The 12,491-nt window shown below is 36.4% G+C and overlaps 1 protein-coding gene across 3 annotated transcripts in view; it reads right to left on the bottom strand.

Moving 5' to 3' along the window:
• Positions 1–2,347: 2,347 nt before the first annotated feature.
• The window catches only part of POLI (DNA polymerase iota), a 34,503-nt gene continuing 24,359 nt past the window's right edge, over positions 2,348–12,491 (bottom strand). For 2 of the 3 annotated variants that reach the window (XM_023207520.2, XM_023207519.3), the window contains exon 10: positions 6,678–11,255. In XM_023207520.2, coding sequence (XP_023063288.2) covers positions 10,437–11,255 — 819 coding nt within the window. In that variant the 3' untranslated portion in view covers positions 6,678–10,436. Of the gene's footprint in view, positions 2,631–6,677; positions 11,256–12,491 lie in introns of those variants that run through there. The other variant, XM_023207521.3, reaches the window with a different exon arrangement.

Below are 12,491 nucleotides of genomic sequence, written 5' to 3' on the forward strand. Positions count from 1 at the left end.
TCACAATTCTGGAGACTGAGAAGTCCAAGAGCCTGGTACTGACATCTGGTAAGGGCCTTCTTGCTACATCATAACATGGTGGAGGGCATCACATGGCATGAGGGTAAGAGCAAGAGAGAGCTCACTTTTATAACAAAACCACTCCTGTGATAGTAACATTAATCCATTCATAAAAGCAGAGGGACATTCAACCCATAGCAACTAGGTAGTGCAAAGAAAGACTAGTGACCAGGGAGCTTCACTACCCTCTCCCACCCCTACTCCCACCCGTGGAGTCACCAAGGCCCAGCAGGATGCTAAGCCTCCATCCCCACCCTCCATCAGGGTGTAGTGGGAACAGTGACCCACCAAAAAAAAAGTCCATGTCACATCCCTGGAACTTGTGAATGTGAACTAATTTGGAAAAAGGGTCTTTGCAAAGATAATTAAAGACCTCAAGATGAGATCACCCTGGATTATCCTGGTGGCCCTAAATCCAAAAACAAATGTCCTTATAAGAGATACACAGAGGATAGAGACATGGAGAACAGGAGAAAGCCATGTGAAGACAGAGGTAGACACTGGAGTTTTACAGCCACAGCCCAGGAACACTTGGAGCCACCAGAAACTGGAAGAAGTGAAAAAGGATTCCCCCCTAGAGCTTTCAGAAGGAGTGTGGCCCTGCTCTCAGACTTCTGGCCTCCAGAGTTATGAGACAAAATATTTGTTTTTTTAAGCCACTAAATTTGTGGAAATTTGTTTACAATTTCCATTGGAAACAATATACCCTCTCTGGTGTTAGCAGGGTTCAGCAGGGATCTGAGCCTCCATTCCCACCTGGGTATCAACAAGGTGAAACAAAGAGGTAGGACACGGGCCTAGGCAGCACTCCACTTCCTTGTCACCTCCCCTGTGTCATCAGGTTCCATCGGGGAGGTAAGCTTCCAGTCCCACCGGGAAGCAAAAAGGATGTGCAAATCAGTGCCCCCCTTTGCCAGGAGGATGTCAGCAGGGCCAGAAGGGGAGCTGAACTGCCACCTCACCCATCTGCAATGAGAGGCAGTCTGTGCTCTACTTTTGCCAGAGTGGTGATGGCAGGGCTCAATGGAAGGCTGAACCAACACATCCACCCAGTCCTCATACTACACCTGAACAGCAGGACTGCCTGCTAAAAATGAAGATTAAATAGGATCCAGAGGTCTTCAGAAAGAAAAGAGCATTGGAATGGGTAAAAATAAACTGTTCTCGTGAGTATATTAAATCACCTTTGATGGGTGACAAAGGTTTAAAAACAATTCAGTGGAACAGCCTTTCAGCAAATGGTGTTGGAGCAGCTGGACATTCATAGGCCTTGATCTAACCTTACGCTAAGTACAAAAAATTACTTAAAATGGAATATGGAGTTATATGCACAATATAAAACTATAAAATATTTAGAAGAAAAACACCGGATAAAATTTTCAGAACCTACAACTAGGCAGAGATATTACACTTGACACCAAATCATGATTCTTAACAGAAAAAAATGACAAATTGACCTTAATCAAAGTTAAAAAAAAAGATATACTACGTGAAAGACCTGAGAGGAAGATGGAAAGATAAGTGATAGACTGGAAAAAAACTATTTGCAAGACATTTCCAACAAAGTACTTGTAACTAAAATATATAAAGAGCTTTCAAAACTCAACTGTATAAGAAACAATCTAATTAGGGACAAAGACATGGACATTTCACTAAGATATCCATATCAAAAGATGTTCAGCATCATTGGCCATTAGGTAAAGTCACATATCAGTACAAGCTTACCAGAATAGCTAAGTTTTTTTTAATAGTGATAACATCAGGTGGTGGCAAGGATTTGGACAAAATGGATCACTCATACATTACACCTGGAAATGTGAAACGGTAACTGCCTCTCTGGAAAAGTGCGGCAGTGTCTTGCAAATCAAACAAATACTTACTGTACAACCCAGCAATTGTACTCTTCATCCCATAGAAATGAAAGCATTTACACAAAAACATGTACACAAATGTTGATAGTAGCTTTATTCCAAATAGCCAAAAACCACATGGGTGAAGAGTTAAACTGTGGAAATCCATACACAGAATACTACTAAGTAATAAAAAGGAACAAACTATCGATGCACACAACAACTGGAATCATCTCAGGGGAATAATACTGAATGAAAAAGCCAATCTCATAAGGTTAAATAGTGCATTCTTCCATTTATTTAACATTTTTGAAATGACAAAATGATAGAGATGAACAGAATTAGTGGTTTCTGGGGTTAGGGAGGTAGTGGGAGAAGAAAGAAAGTGGCTGTCGCTTTGAAAGGGTAGCAGGAGGGATCCTTGTGATAAACCTGCTCTGTGTGTTGACTGTGGTGTGGTCACATGAATCTATACATGCAATAAAACTGCATAGAATTAACACGCATAAATGAGTGCATGTAAAACTGGTGGCATCTAAATAAAGGCGGTCAAAATTCAAGTGTAGGAACATACAGAAATACCATTCTCATTTAGAATAATTAGGTCTTTTCATGACACTCACTTCAAACTCCTTTAGTAATCACCCTCTAGCTTCAGAAGTTTGTCTTCCAGCCTTCTTTGCATGAGAGAGGATGCACAGAAATCTGGGGATTGGGGACCTGTGGGAAGAAGAAGGGCACAGTGGGGGAGAAGCTGGAAGGCACATAAAAAACCACTACAATTTAAAAGAGCAGCATAACTAAAGGGAGACTGTCTTCTGTTCCCAACTCTCTTCCTAGATCTACTGGGATTCTGAGTGTTATTTTCCCTTTTCTACTGAATGTTCGGGAGACATAATTAAAGTTGTAGGTATACTATGATTTAGAATATGCCTAATTTTGTGAGTATGCAACTTTTACTATTTTCCAATTTAGACTTTACTCTTAGAAGAATGTGAGCCTTTTAGCCACTCCTAAACTTCATAAACATACAAATAATCAAATTATACATTTTAATAAAATATATATCCCAAGAAAGATAAAAATCTTGAAATCAGAAAGCCAAACATAAGTTTTTTCTTTATCTTACAGAAGGAAAATTGGATATTTAATTAACTTATCTCCTATTTAAGGTAAGATGTAAATAATAATGGCAAACAAATTAAAAGGAAATAATACCAGGTACTGTATCTTTGATTCCTTCTCCTTGCGCTGTCATCATCTCCATATATTATGGCATTTTGTCACTTCAATTACTTCTAAATAGCTAGGTATTGCAGAAGGTACCATATATGATAATAACAATCCCATAAAACAGAAAGGTTTAAAGGTAATACTGGCATCCAAATAATAAGACAAATAAAAATAATTTAACAATTCTGCACTTAGATTTTTCTATAAATCTTATCTTTCTTACCATATAACTCCTCCAATACTTTCAGATATTCAGACATTAGTGGATTTACCAAAACAAAGATGTTTATATTTAACTAAATATAGTCACAAATAGTCTTACCAAGAAATTATCAAGACTATTTATGCCCCATGTCCCTTTTCAATGTCCCTTCTCTACCATGATTTTGGACACATAATATTAATGAATCAGAACAGTAGATTCCATAGAGGGGGGTGCAACATTATTATATTAGTTAATAAAATGTTTGGCTGCAAACAACAAAAATACGATTTATAGGGGACATAAATGTTGAGAGGTTTATTGATCTCATACAGTAAGTCTGGGAGTCTGCAGTAGAGATCTGACATGATGGCCTAATAATGTCATTAGGGACCAACGCTCTTTACAGCACTCAGTTCTGCCATACTTAGCTTATAGCATTTGTCTCTCTGGTGGCACTGTACCAGTGCTCTAAGCAGGAAGAAAAAGAGTGAAAGGCAAAAGATATTTTAGCTGAGTTTAGTCCTATTTCATAGCTTTCTTGGGAACCCCCATACCCCAGCAAAGATGCTTACATCTCATTAGCCAGAAATGGAACACTGTTCACATCTGGCTGCAAAGGCATCTGGAAAGGTATTCCAGTATCTATAGTAAAAAAAAAGCAAAGAAGTTCCACTGGAGTGCGGAAATAAAGTAGTACAACTTATATTTACATTTATTTTTTCAGAAAATTAAGCTTTACTAATACAGAATATGCAGCTTGACTTTACTATCTTATTTATTAAAACTTATTTTGCTATTTCAGTGGTTATTTTAAGGTTTATATTATACATCTCTAACTTACCACAGTCTGTCTGCAAGCTGTAACCCACCACTTCATGTTTAGTTTAAGGGCCTTACAATAATACATTACCATTTATATACTTAAAATTACATACTTCCCCTCCTGGCCTTTGTACTATTGTTACCTTTTACTCCTACATACATTGTAACTCTCCAATGTATTTTTATTTTTAATAATTTTTGTTTTTGTTTTATATAGCCAACTTTTAAAAAGACACTTGGAAATAAGAAACAAAAAAAAGCTTTTAAATATACCTATATTTCTGGTGCTCCTCATTTCTGTATATAGATCTGTATTTCCATCTGGTGTGCTCTTCCTGCCTGTTGGACTTCCTCTAATTTTATAGGTATTGTAGGTCTACTGGGCATGAGTTCTTTCATATGTATGCCTTATGTTCTTATTTTACTTTTTTTAAAAAAGATATTTTTGCTGGGTTTGGAATTCTAAGTTAACAGACTTTCCCCCTATTTCTTTACTTCATTTGAGGATGTTAGACCACTGTCTTCTGGCTTCCAATGTTTTCAAAATTGTTGGTTTTGCTTGTTTTTCTCTAATAGTATGTCTTTTTGAAGGGATGGTGTTTTTCACTGGTTTTAAGAGCTCTGATTAGGATATTCCTTGGTATAGTTTTCTTCATGTTTATTGTACTTGGGATTTGCCAAGCTCTTTGGACCTGTGGGTTAATGGTTATCCTCAAATTTGGAAAAATTTCTCCATTGTTTCTTCAAATATTTTTTACATCTCCCACACTCTTCTCTTCTTTGGGGACTTGAATAAGACATACATTGACCAGGCGCGGTGGCTCACATCTGTAATCCCAGCACTTTGGGAGGCCAAGGTGGACGGATCACCTGAGGTCAGGAGTTCGAGACCAGCCTGACTAACAAGGAGAAACCCCATCTCTACTAAACATACAAAAAATTAGCCGGGCCTGGTGGTGCATGCCTGTAATTCCAGCTACTTGGGAAGCTGAGGCAGGAGTATCACTTGCACCCGGGAGGTGGAGGTTGTGGTGAGCCGAGATCGTGCCATTGCACTCCAGCCTGGGCAACAAGAGCAAAACTGTCAAAAAAAAAAAAAAGACATATATTAGCCTGCTTGAAGCTGTCTCATAGCTCACAGATGCTCTGTTTATTTTTCTTTTCTGTTTCCTTCTGAATAATTTATTGCTCTGTCTTCAAGTGTACTAATTTTTTCTCCAGTACTATCTGCTGTTAATTCTATTCAGTGACTGAAATGCAGCACGATACATGAGATATTCAACATTTTATTATAAAACAGGCTTTATTTTTGTTTTGTTTTATTTGAGATGGAGTCTTGCTCTGTCACTCGGGCTGGAGTGCAATGGCGTGATCTTGGTTCACTGCAACCTCTGCCTCCCAGGTTCAGGCGATTCTCCTGTCTCAGCCTCCTGAGTAGGTGAGATTACAGGCACATGCCACCATGCCAACTTTTTGTATTTTAGTAGACATGGGGTTTCACCATGTTGCCCAGGTTGGTCTCGAACTCCTGAGCTCAGGCAATCCACCCACCTCGGCCTCCCAAAGTGCTAGGATTACAAGCATGAACCACCCCACCTGGTCCAGGCTCTGTAAACAGGCTTTGTGTTACATGATTTTGCCCAACTGTAGGCCAGTGAGTTGTTCTGAGCATGTCTGAGGTAGGCCTAGCTAAGCTATGATGTTTCATAGATGTATTAAATGTATTTAACTCATGATATTTTCAATTTAGAATGGCCTTATCTGAGCATAACCACATTGTCAGTCAAGTCATACATATATTTACTAAAGTAGATCACTTTGGGGACCATAAGACATCTCAAAACTTATTTTAAAAGATTCTATAGTAGGGCCGGGGCAGTGACTCACGCCTGTAAACTCAGCACTTTGGGAGGCTGAGGTGGGCAGATCACGAGGTCAGGAGTTCAATATCAGCCTCACCAACATGGTGAAATACCATCTCTACTAAAAATACAAAAATTACCTACACGTGGCAGTAGCTGCCTGTAATTCCAGCTACTCAGGAGGCTGAGGCAGGAGAATCACTTGAACCCGGGAGATGGAGGTCGTGGTGAGTCAAGACCACACCACTGCACTCCAGCCTGGGCAACAGAGTGAGACTCCATCTCAAAAAAAAAAAAGATACTGTAGTACAATCGGCCTGGTCTTCATTCAGTGTTCCTAGACACCGAGCTCCTAAAACCCATGGGATTTCCTAAACAACAGGAGTGCCTTCATTATTCATGGTAAGCCCTGAAAGTATATGCTAATGATGTGACCCACAGTGGGCCCTAGACAGCTAATGCTAACAAGATGATTTAGGATGGAGGTAGCTCATGTCAAAAAAATAACTATGATTAGGGTGTTGAGACTTTGAGCCAGCCTGATGTCCAGGTAGAGGAGGGAAGCTGGAGATTAAGTTCAATCACACAGTAAAGATAAATCATGCCTACGTAATGAAACCCCAAAGAAAACTCTGGACTTCCTGATTACTTGATATGTTTTATTTCTTGACTTGTATAGTTAGACAGTTGTTACTATTACTCATTAACATGTCCATTTATGTTTACGTACATTTCTATATACAGATTTTAAAATAGAAGATTTTTAATATTGAAAACAATCCAGATTTGATGGAAGACACAAATCTGCAGATTCAGAATAAACCTAAATGCATGATAAATCTACAGCTAGACATATAATAAAAACTGCACATCTCCAAAGGAAAAGATATTATCTTAGAACAGCTCAAGAGATGTCAGTTCTAAATCTAAAGCTCTAAGGACATAATTTCAGAAAGTATAAAGAATTTTACCTAGAAGGAACATCTGACACACAAGAAAAAAGGTAAGCTCCCACCATGTCCCATCAAAAAAGATAAACGTTTGCGCAAATCTAAACAAACATTGACTATATAAAATACTAATAATATCCAATTTGGAGATTCAATAAAGAACTTGTGGAATTTAATTAGAATTAACGTTTTTTCAATACCTTTGTGTTGTTTGGAAAGACGGTAGCATTTTTAGATGTTTAAGGATAATCAAAAGTACTTGTAACATTCACATTCCAAATCAGTAAAGGGAAAAATATATGATTAAATAGAAAACCCAGCTGATACCAAAACACAGGAAGAGAGATAAAGGTGGGAAAGAAGCATAACATAGAAAAAGAAATATGGCAAAAAATAAGATGGCAAAAAATAAATCCAAATAAATTTGTACTTTGGCACTACAGTGGAATAGATACTTTTTAAAAGTGTTCTCCCAGTACAAAACACTAGATCTTGGAGAAAACAGACCTCTTAATTCATTGCTGGTTTGTACCATATAAGGAAAATCTCCAGGCCTACACTCAAGACAGGAACCCCCTCTACACTATACACTCAAGACAGAAACAGAAAAAAAAAAAAAAAAAATACCCTTTACACTCAAGACAGATACAAAAAAAAAAAAAACTTGAGCTGAAACAAAAGCAAGAAAGCAGCAGGAAGCATCAAGCAAGAAGACAGCTTGAAAGATGGGGTTTATCCCTGAAGGCAGATAGCTTCTGCCTGTTAGTTTGCAATTGACCTGCAGAGACAAAACCTTCAGCTAGTAGTAAGGGTTAGGGAGCTTAAACTTAAGACAAGGCATTGGCATTCAATCAGGATCCTCAAAGGTGAATAGAGTATGCCAAGGAGTTTGTACCACCTCACCCAGAGAAGCAATGAACCCAAATCATACTGAAGGAAAACACACAACTTAGGTCCTCTGTCTTCTCACAGATTAACACATACTCAAGGAAATAAGTCACAATATATGCAATAAATAATAACCTTAAATGTAAACTTATAAAGACTTAAAATATTGAAATTATCAAAAATATCAAATATTTGACTTTTAAAAATTAGAACTAGACTTACAAGGGACTGTAATCAGTAAATAGGAAGTTAAAAAGAATTAAATGAAAAATATATTTATTGAAATTAAAACCATCATTGTTTTCAACAGCAGGTGAGATGCTACTGAAAAATGAACTAGTAAACAGAAAGATACAGCTGATGAAATTACCCAAAATGCAGTAAAATGAAACAAGAGGATGAAAAATTTGAGAAATTAAAAGACATGAAGGATACAGTAAGGAAGTCTATCATTTGTATACAGTCCTAGAACAGGGAAGAAATATTTGAAGAGCTAGTGATTGAGAATTTTACAGAACATGAATTTAAAAATACAGGAAGAAGCCAGTATATGCTAAGAATAAAAAGAAACGCGCACTTCCAAATAATACAGTAAACTTGCAAAACATCAAAAAAAAGAGATAATCTTAAAAACAGAGAAAAAAGATCCCTTAAAAAGTTGATTCTGAGACCCAAAGATGTTGAGACTAACTTAAAACCACAAAATAAGTAGCATAACTGTGACACAGCCCCTACATTCTCAATCTATGAAATGTATTTTTAACAATTTTACCTTCTCTTTTTAAGCTGGCCAAAACCATTCACTTTCTTTTCTTAGCCATTTTTTCTTAAGACCCTTCTAGGAAGTTCCTGAAATCATTACAAGGATTATAAAATGTTTTAATGAATTATTTACAACAGTTATATAACCCTTCCATAAGTTTAATTACCTTACTGGAATACTTCATGTAATAAACACTATGTTCCTTGATTCAGAGTACTAAATATTTGCATGGTGAACAATTTCTGATGTTCTTGCTCCAAGTTACTTTTCTTGATAACCTCAAACTACCTATTTAAAATCCTCCGTGTTAGCATATTTTCAAATTCCAAGGAATCCAAAACTAAGTTAAAATTTCAGACCTAGGGCCGGGCGCAATGGCTCACACCTGTAATCCCAGCATTTTGGGAGGCCAAGGTGGGGATCACCTGAGATAAGGAGTTCAAGAGCATCCTGGCCAATATGGTGAAATGTGGTCTCTACTAAAAATACAAAATAAAAATACAAAAATGTGCTGGGTGTGGTAGGGCCTGCCTGTAATCCCTGCTGAGGCAGGAGAATTGCTTGAACCTGGGAGATGGAGGTTGCAGTGAGCTGGGATCGCGCCACTGTACTCCACCCTGGGCGACAGAGTGAGACTCTGCCTCCAGAAAAAAAAAAAAAAAGGAAAGAAAACTTCAGATCTAGAAAAAAGTATTTTTAAGCTACTCTTTGGTTCATATTTGTGTACTTTATTTTTAAAGTCTCTTCTTTAGATTATATGTGCAAAAATTATAAACTTGAGACCACAATACTCCCATATTGGTGCTGGGGGATACACTAGTATATTCTATAAACATCCTCTATGTCTTGCAAATTATATAACACGTTCTCAATCTTATATCCAATTTTTAGTTTAGCAGGCAAAAGAAGAAGACAGTAACAATGAGAGAAAGAAGACATCTACCAATTTAGTAATGGTCTATATTTGTGGTTGTTATGACAACCTAATATCATCTCCAAATGTAGGCAAGATACAAAAACATGTAACTCAGTGCTTTTAAGCCCTTCAAACTAGCTGGAAAGAAATGGACTTCTTCCATTATCCAGTATGCTTATAGGCCCATCACCTTGCATTTCTGGTGTCCATCTTTCCCTTAATTTATTTGCACAGAGAGTTCCTTCTACCACTGTTCTCTACAACATATACTGTTCTCTCACTTCAACTCCCCACCCTGGCCCTAGCCAGGGCCAGGCCCTTGTGTGCTGTGTATTGTGGTAGTTTATTGGTGTATGAAGAAGCATTAATTGAATATAAATTGCTTTGGTATTTTAAAAGTCAACATACTAAATGTAATGTACTTTAGTCAAAACTGTCTATATTTTTAATAGGTTAGTTGGCAGTAGGATTTGCTATTTGGTTATATCCTAACAGGCTGAATTTGAGATATTCTACATATCACAGGAAAAAAAAAAAAATGTGTCCTTTACCATAGCATTGCAACGATTTGGCTATTTTTTATATCCAAGCATATACATCTCCTCACCAATTCATGAAAAATATTCTATGTTGATCATGATATTCTTTTTATTGAAAAGCAATATAAAATGGCTTTAGACATAAAAGATAGTATTTTACATTATTTCTTCTGTTATATTTTTATGCTTTGTGCCAGAATTTACTTCCTGCAACTATTCTTGCTTTATCTCGAACAGTTTACTCCATTATTGAATATCTATTAGTGTTTAATACAGAAGAGCTTAATAAACCGCTAATCTGAAAATAATGGTATTCCCTAGATTTTCAGACTTTTTTGCTGAATATGCTTATTTATGTCCAATGTGGAAATCTGATCCTGTTCTCTTCCACTCTGCCAGCAGTTCCTTTTGTACTACTTCTGGTAGTTCATAGAAAACTTGAGGATCAACGTCAGAAGGGAAAGTAATTTTCTCATCAACAGAATCTGGCTCTCTATTTTCTGTAAGTCCTTCATGAGAGTCTGTTGCTACTGTTTGCTTATGGCTATGTGTAGTGTGGTTTTTGGAGAAAAGTTGCTCACTCTGCAAATTTGGAAATGAATGAAAAGCAGACACAGCAGGGTTTGAATTTGTAAAGTAGAATCCTTGAGGTTCTTTAGGTCCTTGACTCATTCGTTCATCTTTTAATCTATTATCTAAATAATATGAATAATCCTTTTGGCTAGACATATAAGAGGAACTACCGCTATTTAAGCCTGATGTTCCCGGTTCACAAGGAGATACAGAGGATACCTGTTTGAGACTGGATAAATGATCTCTAGGATTTATGGGAATATCTTGCATTTGTTTTTTAGAAAAGAAAGATAATACTCCTCTAGAGGCATGTAATGGACAACTCACACTTCCTTTCCCTTGAAATTTTTCCCTAGATTTTCCAGAAAGGATTTCTTCTTGAATATCTGTTGGAAGCTGCTTAAAGACTTCTTGATCAACACCTTCAGGAAGTGAACAGAGTGGGAATTCATTAATATCTTTTCCTTTAGAAAAATTTGTGGTATCTAGTGGAGACTCCCTAGTTCTTGTACTTTCAATTCTTCCACTTGGTAGGAAATCCCAGTTTGTTTCTTTGTCTTTGGGAAAATCTTCCATATGAGTGTCTTTCATTTTCTGGAACACAAGAATAACAGACTAATTTAGATATCTGATATGTTTTAAATATCCCTACTGCTGCTATGTGCCTGTAGCTATTATCTGACATGTTTCTAACCTATTCAGCAAATTTAACTCTTTGTGGTCTGTTCCAAATAACTAGAGATCTACTACCACAATTAGTCACATTATTGTGTGAATCTTTACCCACTATTCCAGGAAGAGGTTTCCTTCCTAGATAGCACTCAGACAGAGGTAAACATGCATTTGGAGACCTGGGAAGAGTGTAACAATCATGCAACCAAACTTTCAATTCTATAAATACAAGAATGGTGGCCTAGAGAACGCAAGTTCACCTAAGGGTATTTTTCAGAAAAACATACACATACAGCATCAATGGCTAGTTTTCCAAAAATTACTATTCTAAAGGGTAACTTTTAACAAAAAGATAAAAAAGCCTATAACAAAAACCCAACATCATCAAGATATAGTACTAGTTTATATTTATATAAAAATTTAAAGACACTTTCAACTCTAACTTGTGTAATTTTCCTATAGTTTTTCATTTAAATGTCTCCTCTAGTTTTAAGCAGCATAAAAATATAAACATAGTCAAATATAACTCAGTAAACATCAACACAATATGAACTCCAAAAAAGTAAAAGGAGTAGAAAAGATTCAGGCCGTTATATTTATTGAATACCTACTGTGTGACAAATATATACAAGGTACTTTCACTTATATTTACTTCTGTAATGCCACTATAAGTGAGCACTTTTAATTCACCGAATAAAATGTAAACAGAAAACACTTTTCAAATAGACGGAATAAAAAGAGTCACAGAAAAAAGTAATTTGAAGAGACCATTAATTCACTATTTCCATACACTATACTGTTCTCACTTTAAACTTAAATGAAAATGAAAAGGTTACTAAAATTATACTGACTAAACAAACAAAAACGTATTTTAAATTGAGTTAATTATAGGCATGAACAATTTAGAAAAAAATAATTATTTTTAAGGTAACCCACATTTACTAAATAGTGATCTATTAGTAAAGGGGTTTTGTTTTTGTCGTCTGAAAAATGTGACTGGCCTCTGCCTTTCTATTGCCACACTGTTAACTTTACAACTATAAAATCAGTAGTCAATTCTATCAATATCGCTATCAAAATTCACTACTATTTCAAAACCAAGAAAATGTAAATACTTTAACAAAAGAATCGTGGGAAAGGTACTGGTAACTCATGTGT

Source organism: Piliocolobus tephrosceles, chromosome 18, assembly GCF_002776525.5.
Source record: "Piliocolobus tephrosceles isolate RC106 chromosome 18, ASM277652v3, whole genome shotgun sequence".
Taxonomy (NCBI): domain Eukaryota; kingdom Metazoa; phylum Chordata; class Mammalia; order Primates; family Cercopithecidae; genus Piliocolobus; species Piliocolobus tephrosceles.